General features: G+C 38.0%; 1 protein-coding gene across 1 annotated transcript in view; it reads left to right on the top strand.

The window, feature by feature from the left end:
- Ipk1 (Inositol phosphate kinase 1) overlaps window positions 1-19422 on the top strand; it is a 334853-nt gene that overhangs the window by 93805 nt on the left and 221626 nt on the right. Inside the window, exon 3 of the mRNA XM_089090527.1 lies at window positions 9005-9263. Within this exon, the coding sequence (XP_088946653.1) occupies window positions 9005-9263 (259 nt within the window). The remainder of the gene's footprint in view (window positions 1-9004; window positions 9264-19422) is intronic.

The raw sequence follows: 19422 nt of genomic DNA on the forward strand, positions 1-19422 counted from the left end.
CTTCAATTCCCGAGTGTGTACTTGCTAACAAGGAAGTACCGGCATGTACATTACGAAGTCCTATAGGCCCCCACCCCGACAGTTAAAAGGTGTATATTTTCCCAATAGTTCCTTATGTGTCTTGGATTTTTATTTTCTCCCCCCCCCCTGAAGTAAATTCCAGCGTACGTGCCTGTTTTTGAGTTTTCAAGTCTCCCTCCCAAACACATCTTTGGTATCTCCCCTGAAGCTCAAACGTAGGGTAATGATGCGAACCTTTAGAGAACATCTTAGATTATCGCACTTATTCTGGCATTGTGGGAATTTCTCCGAATCTGAGTAAAATGTGGACTGTATATCTTAGATGCAAAATTCGTAATTGACTTTTTGGTACTTATCAAATATCCCGACCCCATTCAAGAATTTTGATCTGTATGATCTGAGTAAAACCGGTTTGTCTGTCTGCAGTAGGTTATAACTAGCTTAGTCTCATTGAGAAAAACTATGATGTAGGTATATTTGTTTTAAATATTTAATATATAGAGAATAGAGGTGATTAGGTTAGGTGTTCTGCTTAATGCGTTCTGCGCGGCCCGCTTTTTATAATTCTCTGATGTAGTTTCCATAATTTTGTTTCTAAAGTGTTATATTTTCATCATGTTATTGTACATTTCATTAAGATTATCCCAACTTCATTTCTTGGATGGGGTCGGTATGTTTAACAAGTACCGACTTTTTTTTAATTTTGAAGCAAATATCCGGACGGAACTTAACAAACTTCTATTTGTCTGAATTTTGTCTATTTTTTTCTAGTAAATTTTTGCGAGTTAATAATCAAGTATTCAGTTATTTCAGTCCGAATCGACAAATTCGTTTGCATCTGTGAAATTCAGATTTTCTGAAAATAGACCTCTAGGCAGGCTAGTTTTTGTCAACGTCATAAAAAGCTGAATTGTGTTTGTAAGTCTAAAGCATGTGGCAGCTCTTCTTGCATTGACTCTTCTTTGTTGCCCAAATTATTTCGCTGGAAGCTAACTTTACAGATAATCAATATAATTTTAGTTACTGAAAAAGAGGAAGATGACGAAGCGTTCTTTGTTCCGGAACCGTGAGAACAATTCACCCTCGGCTCTCACCCTTCGTTGTACATCTGTTCCTACGTCATCCGGCTGCATAGGGGTTTTTTAAAGATTATATTTCATCTGTATTTCCTTTTGATTTCATGTGGGTTGGTGTTGGAGGGAACCTGTGTTATTTCGTTTTCATTTATTGGACAGGCAGGCCGTGGCAAGGGTTTTGTCAGAATTTTGTTAAATGAGGGTTATGTAGCCAAGAATTCTCTTCACTTTTTCTAATTATGGGAGGGTTGATCACTATATATGACCCTTTTCCCGCAAGTTTTAAACGTAGAAATTTTCTAGGTATTTTTAATTTACGTTTATGCACTTGAAACTTTTACTTAAGGTATTTTTTTGGTGTGCGTGTAACTGAACCACCGTGTAACTGAACCACCGGAAAACTGAACCCCCTTATAACCGAACCACCGTGCAACTGAGCCCTCGTGTAACTGAACTACCGGGCAACTGAACCCCATTTAACTAAACCCTCGTGTAGTAACTGAACCCCCGTGCAACTGAATCACCGTATTTTTTATCACCGTATATTTTTTCGGGGGGGGGGGGGGTTACAAAGGGATTTGTTCAGGGGGGGGGGAGGCAACAGAATTTTTTTTAAAACGCATCAAAAAAATTTTTATATTTATTTTTATTTTGTTTTTACGAGTCGAACGAATATTTTTTTTTGGGGGGGGGAGATTCAATCACCCTCCCCCATCCCTGGACACGGCCTTTATATAACCTACAAAAGTTCTATTAACAACTGCAGACAAAAACGTCTACGGTACTGGTTAAGAAAGCGATAAACAGGCGATAAGTGAAGTTTCGTTAATACTAATGAAATAAAACACAATACGATGAAAATATGATAGTTTAGAAACAAATTTCGACTATATATTTGCGCATTAGCGGGGGTGGGGGTATCATATATTAAATATGTAACCTAACCTAACCCAACCTCGGTACCTCCCCCCCCCCCCGCAATCCCAAAAAACAATAGTTTAAATATTGTAAATGCAGTGACAAACCACGATTTCCAATTTAATTGTCTATTGAAAAAAAAACCGTTTGAGTAGTTTCTTAAGCATCTTCCCTATATAATACATGGCGTGTTTACCGCTTTCTTAACCAGTACCACGTCTACTAATAACAGGAGTAGAGAAAAAAAATGGTAGTTACGAATCTAAAACAACAAAGAATATATGTCGGTACTGTTTGAGGTTTTGGAGCTATCGATGAGGTCTCCTCCAACCTAAAGTATGATGCTTACTCCCTACGAGTAAAATAATAAAAAAAAATAGTTACAGCTCCTGAATTATTAAATTTTTGTCATAAGAAAATTTTTAACTTAACGAACACTTTGACCTTTTAGACTGTTGAAGTTTTCTTTTGTCAAACTCCAATGCTAATTTCGAGATGTCGCTTAAAAATCATTTGCACCAGATGGCGGATCTATGACAAGTGTTTTGAGGAGTGTGTTGATTGTTTTGGGGACTATTCTAAGCGTGGAAGAACTGTGCGGCATACCTGGCGTTCCGAGATGTACACCAGGTGGCGGGAAGTCAGCCCCCCTCAGCTAATTTACTTCATAAAAATTTATAACTTTCTGATAGAACGTTTTTAAATATATATATATATATATATATATATATATATATATATATATATATATATATATATATATATATATATATATATATATATATATATATATATATATATATATATATATATATATATAAAAGAAGCTTTATATATTATATGCATAAAGAAGCTTTTCCGCCTAAGCGAAATAAACATTTAAAAGAACCATTTTTCGATCCGATACTTTGCTCTTGAATATTTGCTTATTACGTTTTTGTATGGGACACGCTGTATGTCAGTATGGGGTGTTCCCATTTGAGCGCTTTCCCATTTGAGCGCCACGGAATTTTGTTCCATTTGAGCGCCATGGAATTTTGTTCCCATTTGAGCGCCACGGAGTACCATTTGAGCGCCAAACCCAAAATTGTGATTTTGCGGTGGATGAAGCGTGGTTTGCTGCCACATTGACCTGTAGAAATATTTATTGCCACGAAGACAACGAACAAAACTGAGGATTTTATTGGGTCAATGGTTGTGAAAATAACTTCCATTTATAGTATTATAAACTAAGTAAATATATATAGTATTTATGTATACCATATATATTTACTACTAAAGGTATATACAGGTACTTATGCATTATGCGGTATCCACCGCTATATACTGTATGAGGAAAACAGACATGAAGACCCGTCGGTAAATTTTTCGCAGTTGATATTATTGACATAATAATAAAGTAAAAAAACCACACGATACCTTTTTTAGGCAATTTCCAAATAGAATAATAATTTTTTCATAAATTAATTTTACCCCCCCCCCTAAAAAAACCAATACAGGTTTTATTTTTGCAAATTCGGGGGGGGGGGGTAAATTTTATTTCTGATGTTAATGGGAGGTAAGTTTAAAATTTACCCCCACCCCCCTAATGTGCAAATATATACCCTGGATTGGTATACATAGGGGTGGGGGTAAAATTCATTTCCGACAAAAATGATTATTATATTTGGAAAGAGCCTAAAAAAGGCATCGAGTGGTGTGTTTACTTTATTCGTAAGTCAATAATATGATTTGCTAAAAATTTACCTGATCACCTAGCTATATCACCTAACATACGCAAAATATTATCTGGCGCTCAAATGGGACACACCTGAACTAATTAAAATACGGCGCGCAAATGGGAAATTCCCATTTGCGCGCCATGGCGCTCAATTGGGAAAGCGCTCAAATGGGATACACCCGTCAGTATAATAGTGCAAAAATTGTGAAACGCATAAAGAAACACAATTGCGCAATGTGTAATTTTCTGAAATTCAAAAATAAATTGTTAAGTTTCTTGCAAAATAAAATTTTTCTTGCATCATCCCCTGTATTTTTATGAACTCGTTTGTCAGAAATCCCTCTTCGCTCTTTATCCCTCTTGTCAGATACATCCCTGGCTGGGGTCTGTTTGCCATATACATATTCTGACATTTTCTTTTCAGTCTTTGGTACTGTTTGTGATTTTTCTTTGCTATAACAACGCCTATTCATATAATGGAAAGGTTCCAAAGAAGAATTCATTTGTAAAGGAATTGCATGAAAATAAATTTCTTTTCAGAAAGGATATTAATGTTCCTTGTTTGTATTCATTGGGTCGACCATAATGCCCACAATGTAGCATATGGATGGAATACAGTTTTTCTGTTTTTCTCAGATTTTTTTCTCCCCCGTTTTATTATTACAAGTTAGACAGCCAAGTTAATCAGCAGGAAAATTCGATTTTTCCATCAAGATTTTTTACGTGTCTACTTCTTCTATATGCCATGAACTATAAAATATATCGGATCTGTTTGATTTAGGTCCAGTATTTCAAGCTGCTATCGTTCCTTGTGACAACTTTGTTTCTAATATCGAGCATTTGGGGATGGGGGGGGGGAGACATGTATCATCTAAGAAAATGCAACTTTAATATTGTTTTGAAATACGATTTTCTCAGGACCTGAAGCAATATTTTGCTGGTATTTATGTATGCTAAATATGGTAAATTCAATCATAAACTTAAGTATTTCAACATCAATACATCTTCCATTGCTATCTCTTGATATTTTTGGCGTTGTTCTAATGATGCAGTTAAAGATTGTAGTTCCATATCTGCCAGCAGAAATGTTTGATTGGGTTGTTATCTACGGCCCTCAGCAAGAACAATCTAGAGAAATTTTGTTAAAGTGCGTTAGAAGTAGTATAATTGCCCCGCCTAAAGGCAATAAGTTCCAAAACGGTATTTTGATCTATTTTACATTTCTTTTTTTCTTTCGTATATGAAACTAAGTTAGTCTGGTTTACTTGGAAAATCAAATGAGTGATACAGGAGGAGATCAGGCGGGCAGGCCGTAATCAGTTTAGGAGAAGGTAAAGTAAACGGCACGGGACTTTTGCAGTCCCTACCGGCGGTGTTGATATCCGTTCCATGGCTCTTAAGCCTGGAAGTGCAACGGGGGGGGGGTGAGGGCCAGACACTAAGCTGTCGGATACCCTTCTTATTTCCCTTCGCCGTATTTCTCCAGGTACCCATTTAGAGCTGGGTTTGACTCTGGCTGAGCTTACAGAGTCCCGCCACTGATCCCCGTTCCAAACCAAATACCCAGTGACACCAGGACTCGAGCCCCTGTCCTCACGGACAAAAGATTTCAAGGCTAGGACGACTTAGGGAAGGAGGGGTATAAATTTTATTACTGTTAAAATTGTTTAATTGGATGAAAATACTTGTATATAAAATTAAATGATAAATCTTAAAAATAAATTTAAGATTTCGGGAGTAACGGGCCTGGACCCCTTCCCTGTTGGTATGTGCCAAGAAAGAGGCCAGAATATCATTTAAGAGCATGATTAAAGTGAGCTTACTCCCATGGATTCCTGTGGAGATATGCCCAAAAGATCTTATTCAGTGGTAGGAGTTTCTTTTGGATATAAAATAAATGCCATTAACTGAACTAAAAATTATAATTTTGTTTTTAACTAGGATTTATTGAAGTCGCGATTACATTTATTCCTTACTCTAAAAGGTTTATTTCTAGGCTATCACAACCATCTAGGCTACCGTCACAACCATCACCTTTTTCGGGTGAAATTTCGATCAATAAAGGTTTAAATTTTCAGTCTTTTCTAGAAAGTGTTTGTCATCCAATATCCCTGTGGAATAATAGTGCCAGTATAGCAATCAAGTAACAGATATTAGTGCGTAGTTAGCTTTACAGTATAATTACATAAAAAAACAAGTTTTTTAACTGAAAGTAAGGAGCTTCCAACCAATGTTTAACATTTTTGAATTCGATAATCGAAAATTAATTCTCAATTGTGACTCCATTTGATGCTAGTGTTTTAATTGAGACCACCTGCAATTGGATTTGAGACATATTATCTTTCGTAAGTTTTTTAATACGGCTAAACAACCCAGTAAATTTTATTAGACCCTTGTCTTTAAAAGTGAAGTTTATTGCCCAAAATCTAGCGTCCGTAAATTAAAAAAAAAAAAAAAAAAGAAAAAAAAAAAAAAAAAAGGTGTTTAAGACCAATATTTAAATTTTTTGAGTAATTGCTTTTTCAAATTTTGATATCAATATGTCTGTTATTATTTCTATATTTTATCCGGCGGAAACTGGATATAGCAAAAAGGTTGCTTTTGATTTTGTAAAACAGTGGAGGATAAATGGCATATTTCCATTTCTTTTATTTGACTCCCCTCGATTATAAATTTGTCAAGTTTAAAACGTGGATTACTTGTAGCATATGCCCCAGGCAAAATAGTAAGCAAAATGGTCGCAGAGTATGTAGGCGTGGCTCAACTTAAGGATGAAAGGGCATATCTATTCTATAGAAGGATGCAAAATTTATGAAGATCATGTAGGGTGTCCTTAGAAACTAGGGATGGTGGTGTAGTCCTTGGAAAATTTGCTCTTAATTTATTCAAGGAGGGTATCAGACCGTCCTACAAACGGTATTTGTTAGAGAATAGTGCAGAATTTTTTTTTGGTTTAGGTGATGCGTATAAGGTTGCAATACAATATGAACAGATAGTGGGGAAAGAAGACACGTCTTCTTTTTCCGATGAATTTCTTTCTGCGCTGACGAGGGTGAAATTTGGACTCAATGATAATGAGACGGAACTGTGAGATGGCGCTGAGTCCTCGCAGGGGGGTTTGGCTACCGAGGAAAGGGGAGCTGGGTCTGCGGTCCCGTGTGATGGTACTGATGCCTCATGCGATGGTTTTTTTTTGTTGCACAGCGAGATGGTACTGATTCATCACAGGGCGGTTTGGCTACCCAGGAAAAGGGAGCTGGTTTTTAGGTCCCGTGGGATGGTTCTGATCCCTCAAGGGATGAATTTTTTTTTTGCACAGCGAGATGGTACTGATTCCTCGCAGGGCGGTTGGGCGCCCCCGGAAATGGGAGCTTGTTTTAAGGGCAGGTTTTTTTTTACTTATGCATCACGGTTTGTTTTTTTTGTTGCACTGCTAGATGGGACTGATTCCTCTCAGGGCGGTTTGGCTACCCATGAAAATGTAGCAGGTTTTGAGTTCCCGAGGGATGAAAAAAAAGGTGGAAGGGGGGCTGGTTTTGAGGTCTAGTGGGATGAGATTGATGCCTCACGGGATGGTTTTAATGCGTAGCGCTTATAGTTATGTAGAGATATCAACAGTAGTACTGCCATTTGTCGAACCACAAGTTAGTAGAGCAAAACCAAATAGGTCTAAACCGAGGCGTTCCCCAGCAATAAAACTCCGTGGATTTTATTGGGAATTATATCTTAACGTCATTGCAGCATGGTATGATTTTTAAAGTTTCTGCAATTTCATTTATTTGTCGCTGGTATTTTCAGGATTAATTAACCATTCCCGGTCATTCCTTTTGCCCTAATCCGAGGTTTATACATAACCCCAACTTTCCTTGTCCTCGTCAAATTCAGGGGATGGGGAACAAATCTATTTTAAAGTATAGAAAGAAAAATGAAGCGTTAAAATATCCAGTTTCCGACTACTGTTGTTAGGGTGGTTCATTTATACTACGTAAGTTTTTACTTATGCAAGTATTGTGAAGTGTTTGTATTATTTAATTGTTTACTAGTTCATGCTGTAGAATGTTAGTAGGCGAGAAGTTAATGATTTGGTAAGGGAATGTTTTGAATCCAATTAAAGTTTGGGGGTTTAATGAGAAGGGGATAAGCCAAATTTGGGAAATTTAACTTAAAACAGGGGGGAAAATCTGTAAAGTATTTAACATTAATTCGAGAAGCTTTCCGGGTCTCTCATTTCTTAGTTAGTTGGGCATTTATGTGTCAAAGATAGCGGTCCAGGGGGGAGCACTTGGGACTAAAGCTAGTCGTGGGAAAGGGGTCGTTCCCAGGCCTGCAACTTCCGTTCCAGAAAAGTTATATTCTTGGCTCATTTCTAAAGGCAGTCCATCTTTCGCCTTCGTCGTAGCTAGTTGTTCTTGTGCTATCTTATTTTCTCTATGTGTATACTCACGTTATTTAATAAAGACCATGTACCAACGTTTATCGTCTATCTTTGGAATTTAAGTAAACCATTACATCTGCCCATTATAAAAAGGCATACAAATAAAGAACTAAATAGAGGTTTACATTAGTAACAGTTGTAGTCGGGGATGACGCCCCGTTCCCTTTCCCCGTTGAACCTTTCGTACAGTGCCAAGTTGTACTAAAATAAATTGATACTATGCTCATAATTATCAGTATAACTAATTTAACTTAGTTTTATTCATAAAAAATTTCATTAAATTTTGAAATGTTTTAAAGTGTCGAAACACATTATGTTATAGTTGCCGAAATGATAGTGTTATGTCGCACCTTTTATTCGATAAGGACTAGAAAGTGAGGATTCCCATGGTGTGACCCTTTTCAATCCTTTGGTGTTGCAACCCACCAAAGTAGATCAATAATACCTTGTGGCCCTTCTATAGTAAAAACAATTTGAGCTTAAATATCACGTTTGATCAGTTGTGTCTGATGATTATATAATTAGCCTTTGATTGATGCTCGTTTTTTTTTATTTTTTTTTCGGTTTTATATTTGCATTTGTTTGAACATTTGTATGTATTGTTGTATACGTCTGATTAAATCTATTGGGTGTTTATTAGCTTATTATACCTTGTATGAAAATCTACAAAAAACTGCTATCAGCTGAAAGGATATGAACTTACTAACGGCATTCACTCAATTTTCCCCTTATCGTATGACTGGAACAATATGTGGCCCATTGCCCGCGGAGTGGTTGGGGCCAGCCTATATCTATGGTTATATTTTATGATATTTTTCCTTCTTTCCTTTTCAGGATAAAATCATTATACGGATAACAAAAGTTGGCGACAATGAACAAATGTCATTCCGCGACTCCATAGAAGTAAAAAATATGATACCCAACCCCGCCTACCCAATTGGTACTCTCAAAGAGACAATGGAAAGATTAGTTTTTAGTGAAAATGTTATTGGTAAACTGTTAGAAGGGTGTCTAGTCAAAAAAGGAACTATATATCGTATGGAAACTAGTGAAATACAGAAACTGTCAGCAATTTTAGACCCAATCCGTCCTGGTAAGTCCATTTTTATTTGTGTGTATTTGTTCAAACCCAGGGTGAAATTTGAATATAAGTCGGGATATGAATCTAGCTGAATCTAGGCGAAAAAAAAGTGACCAAAAAACGTTACAGACTAATTAGGAGGTCGAAACAGTCTTTTCAGGATATTCATGCTGTGACAAATATTTGGTAGTATCAGGAGTAGTTCAAGGAGGCACTCTTGTGCCTCTTTAAAGAGGCGACCAACCGCAATGTTAAGCTATTTCCGCTCCTAGAGGTCACAGAGAGACGGCGGTGATCGCATTTTGTAGCCCAAGCTCCAACTAAGAAACGTGCAAAGTTTCATCCTCCTCCGACTTTATCTCCATGGGGTAAACTGGGCCGGAAGTTTCGACCCTCCCACCACAGCCCCCTTTAACGTTGTCCGATCGGGCTGAAATTTAGAGGTTAAGCTTTCCTAGGGCCCGGGAGCTTATCCTCGAAATTTCAGCTCAATCCGATCACTCCTAAACCAAACCAAACAAAACTGTTTTCCAAAAACCAGATATAGCCACTTAATGTTCATTTCTCTTTTTTTTTTTATTAGCCACGCCTACAGGTCACAGTGGGCAACGGATCCTGGTGAATGAGGACTCATTCGAAGCGGAATTCGACCTGTTAGGGCCTTTTGATATTTACAGACCGAAAGAATTATCCCCTGAATTTACATTTGCGAAAAACCTCGTTTTCCTATAAGAGCCCATGTTAATTTTTCCCACCACAGCCCCCCTTTAACGTTGTTCGATCGGGCTGAAATTTAGAGGATAACCTTTCCTGGGGTCTGGAAGCTTATCCTCAAAATTTCAGCTCAATCCAATCACTCCTTCTCTGTTTTCCAAAAACCAAATATCAAGTTTTGGGGGGATTTGCTTGCGTCAAAAATAGACTGCAGAGACTTAAAATAATGTAACCAGTGTCACTGTGGAACTGTGATAGCTATTCCTGACAGTTAGGTAGAAGAACTGTGTTCGATTCCCCGCCAGAGGAAATTTTCTATATATTGGATTCAAAGTTTAAAAAAGAAACTCAGTTTCTTTTTTAAATCCAATCTATTAAATCCTTCGGCTCAACAGGCGTCTCCAGAAGAATATCACAGTCGGCCTTCAGGTTTCAGGTAAGTCTCCACTGCTTTGATAACATGCCGTATACCCGCATGCTCGAAGACAAGTTGAAAAAAGTTAATCTTACTGTGCATTTGATTTGAGTATTCAGGAATTAAAAGCCTTAACACAAGAATCTTCAAGAGTGGGGGGTTTTGGGGGCGGCAGCCCCCCAACTTCAACTCCTGACAAGATCAGCTAACAGTTAGTCAAGCAATAATAAGTAATAAACTTTACAAAAATGTGCAGAAATTATTTGAAAAAAACTACGTTTTCTAAAGAGTTAAAGAGGCGGAGTCACGAGTTCAAACCTTAAAATGTACAGGGATTAGGAGGTACAGTTGGGGGCTGCCGCCCCCAAACACCCGCTTTCGCAGCCTTTAAATAAAAAAAAGTTTTTTAAACTGAAAGTAAGGAGCGACATTAAAACTTAAAACGAACAGAAATTATTCCGTATATGAAAGGGGCTGTGCCCTCCTCAACGCCTCGCTCTTTACGCTAAAGTTTTTATTGTTTAAAAAAAAGAGTTGTGAGAAAGTCAAACTTTAGCGTAAAGAGCCAGGCGTTGAGGAGGGCACAGCCCCTTTCATATACGGAATAATTTCTGTTCGTTTTAAGTTTTAATGTCGCTCCTTACTTTCAGTTTAAAAAACTTTTTTTTATTTAAAGGCTGCAAAAGCAGGGGGTTTGGGGGCGGCCGACCCCCAGCAGTACCTCCTAATCCCTGTCCGTTTTAAGGTTCGAACTTGTGACTCAGCCTCTTTAACTCTTTAGAAAACGTAGTTTTTTTTTCAATTTCGTAATAAGATTAGGATACCAGAAGCCATGGTAATAACATTCATCAATTCTAGCTCTGAAGCTAGGGCGATATGAACAGTCGAAAACTAAAGTTCCAAACAGATTTGAGTGGAAGATGAGTTAGTGCTGGTCCCTGACAATTTGGTACTGGGATCGGTTATCAGCAGTGGTAGTAGTAAAACTAGGCCAGTGGCGATATGGGAATTGATAACAGCTCTATATTTTATTAGCTAAACAGCTTCGCATAATTTTTTTTATATGCGAATCGACTTGCTGTGTGTCGTGTGTCACCTTCTAGGTTATCATTACCCCGACCAGCGTGACTAAATATCATCATTTATATTGTTAATTCCATTTTAAGTATATGCATAGGGACTGAAGTTTTATTTAATTGTTTTTTCTTCCTCTGTTGCTCGTTCTAATTTATGAGGATAATTATCTTTAATATAATTGTTGCTTTAAACTAATAAGCCCTTTTTAACTTCAATTTTATAAATCTTATTTGATTTCTTTTTAAAAGTCTGGACCACCTGTTTTTAATTGCGTGAAAACTAGTTAAATTGTTTTGCTAAACACTAATGCTTTCGTTGCTATGGTTACCTCGGGGCCTTACCTGTACTATACACTTAATGGTGTTGTCCAATAAGGTAGAAGGTGGCTATAATTACTTTGACTCATTATTCTCTTTGAATACATATAGCATGCAAAGTGTCCAGGGCTGACAGTGTCAGGTGTCTGTAACTTCTAAAACCTGTAGTATAACATACTTGTGTCTACGAACCTGTGACGTCTTTTCAGGATAACCTAGGTAAATAGGGTCAAGACGCATACCCAAACCTGACGACAGAAAGGACATGTGGTTGTTAAAACGATAACGGTACTTTTCAATTAGCTGGTACACACGCGAGAAGTCAAGTTTGGTTAATGCTAATGAAATAAAACAAAATATCATGAAAATATAATAGTTTAGAAACAAATTTGGGCTATATATTTGCACATTAAGGGGTGGGGGGTGAGGAGTAAAACGTAATAAATATTAAATACGTAACCTAACCTAGGTACCTTTTTCTCCCCTAAACCCCAAAAAACAAAAGTTTAAGTATTGTAAAAGCAATGACAAACCGCGGTTTGCAATCCTCTAATGCAATTCTCTATTGAAAGATACCTGTTTGACTAGTTTGCTTTAGCATCTTCCGTGCACAATATATCGTGTGGGTACCAGCTAATTGAAAAGTACCACGATAACCAGGAGCGAATCTACAGCATTTTCATTTGGGGGTCAAGAGGGGTCAGGATCCGGATATTCAAGTAGCATGGTCTATATAATAGATTTTTATATAGAAAAAAAACGCTAAAGTTTTTATTGTTTTAAAAAATAGCGTTGTGAGAAAGAGTCTAACTTTAGCGTAAAGAGCGAGGCGTTGAGGAGGGGACAACCCCTTTCATATACGGAATAATTTCTGCTCGTTTGAAGTTTTAATGTTGCTCCTTACTTTCAGTAAAAAAAAAATTATTTTTTTATTTAATTTTTGAACGCTTTTGAATTAAGGCAGGTTTTGATTTTCACTCACTGTACATAAATGGCTAAAACTCAATCGATGTCTTAGTTTTACCTTTATTTGGTCAAATTGCGGTTTGGAAGGTCGTTAGACTTTATTTATAAACATTTATACTAGTAGTAGACATTAATAACTTGCGAAATAAAATAAATAATGAACATCTAGATTTGTATAATTTTAACACGCATATTAGGGGGTTCGCCCCCTTTCCAATCCCACGCTATTTAAGCCAAAGTTTGAATTTTGTTCCAATTCTTTAAAAATGACCCCTTAATCACAAAGGTCGTTAATTAAAATAAATAGCTCTTATGAAAGTACTAAAAAATCTTTGGCTTTAAGAGCGGGGTATTGACTAGGGGGCGAACCCAATCATATACGTAATAATTTCTGTTCGTTTTAAGTTTTGATGTTGCTCCTTACTTTCAGTTGAAAAACTTGTTTTTTTTAATTTAATTTCTGATCGTTTTTTAAATAATGCTTGGAAATCTGGCGCCCCCTTCATAGCAATGTCTCTTCCCCCATGAAAACTTCCTCCTTGGAAAGATCCTCCAACATAACCCCTGAGCCCCCCCCCACTACCAGAAAAATCCCCCTGAAAACGTCTTTATACTTCCCAATAACCAATACTATATGTAAACATTGGGTAAAGTTCATAACTTTCAGCCCTCCCCCCGGAGGATTTGGGGTATTAAGTCATCCTTAACGACATATTTCTCATATTTTCGACCATGTTGAACAAAATGGGTATCTCAAAATTTTGAGCGGGTGACTTTGGGATAAAAATGAGCGTAGGAGGGGGCCTAGTTGCCCTCCATTTTTTTGGTCACTTAAAAAGGGCACTAGAACTTTTAATTTCCGTTTGAATGAGCCCTCTCATGATACTCTAGGACCGCTGGGTCAATGCGATCACCCCTGGAAAAAAACCAAAATCAAATAAACACGCATCCGTGATCTTTATTCTGGCAAAAAAATACAAAATTCCACATTTTTGCAGATAGGAGATTGAAACCTCTACAGTATGGTTTTCTGATACACTAAACCTGATGGTATGATTTACATTCTGATTCTATAATTTTTAGGGGATGTTTCCTCCTTTTTCGAAAATCAGGCAAATTTTTTCAGGCGCGTAACTTTTGATGGGTAAGACAAAAACTTGACGAAACTTATATATTTGAAATCAGCATTAAAATCTGATTCTTGTAGTGTATCTATTCTGATCATAATTCCGTTTTTTAGAGTTTCGGTTACTATTGTGCCGAGTCGCTCCTTACTTACAGTTCGTTACCACGAACTGTTTGATATATCCCTAGTAGAGGGAGACCTGAATAGAAGAGGTTCTGTGTGAATACAGAAGCACACATACTTAGAGGAAAGTAAGTCTCACCATGAACTTCGATAAATGAATTAGCTTGTCTCTACACGATTACGCAAGATAATCTACAAAACTGTCTCTTTACTGAAAACACAAAATCTATTATAAAAAGAGGATGTTCTCTTATGAGCAGATAATTCCATTATGAGCAGAAAAATAAAAGACCAATTTATAAGGCTCCCAATAGCAACCGACTGATATATCAGGAAATTTTAGCATACAACTATAATTCTCTAAAATTTTTAGCTAGCTTAGTTTTCAGTAAAGTGCTAGTTTTTAGAATTCTACAGATATCGGTATGTATCACCTGTCAGTTTATTTGAGCTAGTTTCGTACAAAACCTTAAGTAATGTGTGAAGCAATTACGCTCTTTACTTCCGTAAGGTAAAACTTCGTTTCTTAAAATTAATTAAATAAAAAAAAACAAGGTTTTTTAAACTGAAAGTAAGGAGCGACATTAAAACTTAAAACGAACAGAAATTATTCCATATATGAAAGGGACTGTCCCCTCCTCAACGCCCTGCCCTGTACGCTGAAGTTTTTTATTGTTTTATAAAGTAGAGTTGTGAGAAAGAGTCAAACTTTAGCATTAAGAGCAAGGCGATGAGGAGGGGACAGCCCCTTTCATATACTGAATAATTTCTGTTCGTTTCAAGTTTTAATGTCGCTTCTCACTTTCAGTTAAAAAAAGAAATATTTAATTTCTGAACGTTTTTGAATTAATGCAGATTTTGAATTTGGCTCACCGTACATGAATAATTACAATGGAATTTGCATATTTATTTTACTTTTCTTTTGGCTAAATAGCTATCTCAAAATTTCGATCGGACGATGTCGAGAAAAAAGGGACGGGGAGTAAAGACGCATCCGTCATCTTTCTTCTGGCAGAAAAACACAAAATGCCACATTTTTGCAGATAGTAGCTTGAAACCTCTACTGTAGGGTTCTCTAACGCGCTGAATCTGATGGTTTGATTTTTATTAAGATTCTATGACTTTTAGGGGGTGTTTCTCCTTTTTTGGAAAATAAGGCAAATATTTTCAGGCTCGTAACTTTTGATGGTTAAGACTAAACTTTATGCATCTTATATAATTAAAATCAGCATAAAAATGTAATTCTTTTGATGCATCTATTGGTATAAAAATTCCTTTTTTTAAAGTTCCGGTTACTATTGAGCCGGTTCGCTCCTTCGTCTTCTTCATGGAATTTCTCTTCCCCCATAAGGAATCCCTCCATGGAAAAATCCTCCCACGTAACCATTTCCCCCGACCCCTCCTCCCACCAGAAAAAATCCCCCCTGAAAACGTATACTTCCCAATAACCAATGCTATGTAAAAAATGGGCAAAGTTTATAACTTGCAGCCCTTCCCCGGAGACTGTGGGGGATTAAGTCGTGCTCAAAGACATATTTATTAGATTTTTCGACTATGTTGAACAAAATGGCTATCTCAAACTTTGATCCGGTGACTTTAGGGAAAAATGAGCGTGGGAGGGGGCCTAGTTGCCCTCCAATTTTTATGGTCAGAGGCAACGCTGTAGCGTTGCCTATAGTAAAGGCCATACGGCTCCAATGTTTTATTATTTTTTTCCCCAGAGGCACTTAATTTGGATGGGGTCGCCTTAGAAGCTTCTATGGGGGCTCTTTCGATTTAAAATCGAGTGTTCTAGTGCCCTTTTTAATAGTCCAAAATGATTGGAGGGCAACTAGCTCCCCCCCCCACGCCCATCATTCCCCCAAACACATCCAATCAAAATTTTGAGCGTAGTTGATTTCGAGATAGAAAATATATTTTTGAGGAGGGTACTCCCCCAAAACCCTCAGGGCAAGGGTTTTAAGTTATGCCCGGGGGGCATATAAGGTTTTTATAGAAGGTGTTGTCGTAGAAACTTCAAAACAGACTCATTCGATTGGAAATTAAAAAGCTAGTGCCCTTTTTAATAGTCTAAAGTGATTGGAGTGTAACTAGCCCCTCTCCCCCCCCAAGCCCATAATTTCCCCAAACACATCAAATCCAAATTTTCAGATAGCCATTTTGTTCTGCGTAGTTGATTTCAAGACAGAAGATATTTTTCAGGAGGACACTCCCCCACAACCCCCAGAGCAGGGGTTTTAAGTTATGCCCTGGGGGAATGTAAGGTTTTTATAGAAGGTGTTGTCGTAGAAACTTCAAAACAGGCTCATTCGATTGGAAATTAAAAGGCTAGTGCCCTTTTTAATAGTCAAAATGAATGGAGGGCAACTAGCCCCCCCCCCACGCCCATCATTCCCCCAAACACATCCAATCAAAATTTTGAGGTTGCCATTTTGTTTAGCGTAGTTGATTTCCAGATAGGAAATATTTTTTTGAGGAGGATACTCCCCCACAACCCTCAGGGCACGGGTTTTAAGTTATGCCCTGGGGGCATTTAAGGTTTTTATAGAAGGCTTTGTCGTATAAAATTCAAAAAAGGCTATTTCGTTTGTACATTAATGGGCTAGTGCCCTTTTTAATAGTTGAATGTGTTTGGAAGGTAACTTGCCCCCCCCCCCCCCACGCCCATAATTTCCCCAAACACATCCAATCAAAATTTTGATATAGCCATTTTGTTCAGCGTAGTTGATTTCCAGATAGAAAATATTTTTGAGGAGGACACTCCCCCAGAACCTTCAGGGCAAGGGTTTTAAGATATGCCCTGGGGGCATATAAGGTTCTTATAGAAGGCGTTGTCGTAGAAACTTCAAAAAAGGCTCCTTCGATAGGAAAATCAAAGGGATAGTGCCTTCTTAAATAGTCAAAAGTGATTGGAGGGCAACTAACCCCCCCCCACGCCCATCATTCCCTCAAACACATTCAATCTCAAATTTTGAGATAGCCATTTTGTTCAGCATAGTTGATTTTCAGATATAAAACATATTTTTGAGGAGGACACTCCTCCACAACCCTCAGGGCAAGGTTTTTAAGTTATGCCCTGGGGGCATATAAGGTTTTTATAGGCGTTTTCATAGAAACTTCAAAAAATACTCATTCGATTTGAAATTCAAAGGAATAGTGCCCTTTTTCATAGTCAAAAGTGATTGAAGGGCAACTAGCCCCCCCCCCCCCCTACGCCCATCATTCCCCCAAACACATCCAATCAAAATTTTGAGCGTAGTTGATTTCCAGATAGAAAATATATTTTTGAGGAGGACACTCCCCCAAAACCCTCAGGGCAAGGGTTTTAAGTTATGCCCTGGGGGCATATAAGGTTTTTATAGAAGGCGTTGTCGTAGAAACTTCAAAACAGGCTCATTCGATTGGAAATTAACAAGCTAGTGCCTTTTTTAATAGTCGAAAGTGATTGGAGTGTAACTAGCCCCTCTCACCCCCCCCCCCACGCCCATCATTTCCCCAAACACATCCAATCAAAATTTTGAGATAGCTATTTTGTTTTAGCATAGTTGATATCCAGATAGAAAATATATTTTGAGGAGGACACTCCCCCACAACTCTCAGGGAAAGGGTCTTAATTTATGCCCTGGGGGCATGTAGGATTATTATAGAAGGATTTGTCGCAGAAACTTCAAAACACGCTCAATCAATTGGAAATTAAATGGCTATTGTCCTTTTCAATAGTCCAAAATGATAGGAGGGCAACTTCCCCCCCCCCCCCACGCCCATCATTACCCCAAACACATCCAATCAAAATTTTGAGGTTGCCATTTTGTTTAGCGTAGTTGATTTCCAGATAGAAAATATATTTTTGAGGTGGATAATCCCCCACAACCATCAGGGCAAGGGTTTTAATTTATGCCCTGGGGATATATAAGGTTGTTATAAAAGGTTTTGTCGCAGAAACTTCAAAAAAGGCTATTTCGACTGGGAATTTAAGGGATAGTGCCCTTTTTAACAGTTAAAAGTGATTGGGGGTCAACTAGCCCCCCCCCCACGCCCATCATTTCCCCAAACCCATCCAAACAAAATTTTGAGATAGTCATTTTGTTCAGCGTAGTTGATTTCCAGATAGAAAATGTTTTTGAGGGGGACACTCCCCCAGAACCTTCAGGGCAAGGGTTTTAAGATATGCCCTGGGGGCATATAAGGTTCTTATAGAAGGCGTTGTCGTAGAAACTTCAAAACAGGCTCATTCGATTGGAAATTCAAAGGGCTAGTGCCCTTTTTAATTGTCAAAAGTGATTGGAGGGCAACTAACCCCCCCCCCCACGCCCATCATTCCCCCAAACACATCCAATCTCAAATTTTGAGATAGCCATTTTGTTCAGCATAGTTGATTTTCATATAGAAAACATATTTTTGAGGAGGACAATCCCCCACAACCCTCAGGGCAAGGGTTTTAAGTTATGCCCTGGAGGCATATAAGATTTTTATAGAAGGTGTTGTCATAGAAACTTCAAAAAAGGGTCATTCTATTGGAAATTCAAAGAAATAGTGCCCTTTTTCATAGTCAAAAGTGATTGAAGGGCAACTAGCCCCCCCCCCTACGCCCATCATTCCCCCAAACACATCCAATAAAAATTTTGAGATAGCCGTTTTTGTTCAGCGTAGTTGATTTTTCAGATTGAAAATATATTTTTGAGGTGGACACTCCCCCACAACCCTCAGGGCAATGGTTTTAAGTTATGCCCTGGGGGCATGTAAGGTTTTTATAGAAGGCGTTGTCGTAGAAACTTCAAAACAGGCTCATTCGATTAGAAATTAAAGGGCTAGTGCCCTCTTTAATAGTCGAAAGTCATTCGAGGGCAACTAGCCCCCCCCACTCTCATCATTTCCCCAAACACATCCAATCAAACTTTTGAGATAGCCATTTTGTTCAGTGTAGTTGATTTCCAGATAGAAAATATGTTTTTGAAGAGGACACTCCCCCACAACCCTCAGGGCAAGAGTTTTAAGTTATGCCCTGGGGGCATTTAAGGTTTTTATAGAAGGGGTTGTCGTATAATCTTCAAAACAGGCACATTCAATTGGAAATTCAAAATGCTAGTGCCCATTTTAATAGTCGAAAGTGATTGGAGGGCAACTAGCACCCTCCCCACGCCCATCGTTCCCCCAAACACATACAATCGAAATTTTGATATAGCCATTTTGTTCAGCGTAGTTGATTTCCAGATAGAAAATATGTTTTTTAAGGAGGACAATCCCCCACAACCCTCAGGGCAAGGGTTTTAAGTTATGCCCTGGGGGCATATAATGTTTTTCTAGAAGGCGGTGTCGTAGAAACTTCAAAAAAGGCTCATTCGATTGGAAATTCCGAGAGCTAGTGCCCTTTGTAATAGTCGAAAGTGATTTGAGGGCAAATAACCCCCCTCTCACGCCCACCTTTTCCCCAAA

This window comes from Artemia sp. Qi Xiang Cuo, chromosome 6, assembly GCF_049724085.1.
Source record: "Artemia sp. Qi Xiang Cuo chromosome 6, ASM4972408v1, whole genome shotgun sequence".
Taxonomy (NCBI): domain Eukaryota; kingdom Metazoa; phylum Arthropoda; class Branchiopoda; order Anostraca; family Artemiidae; genus Artemia; species Artemia sp. Qi Xiang Cuo.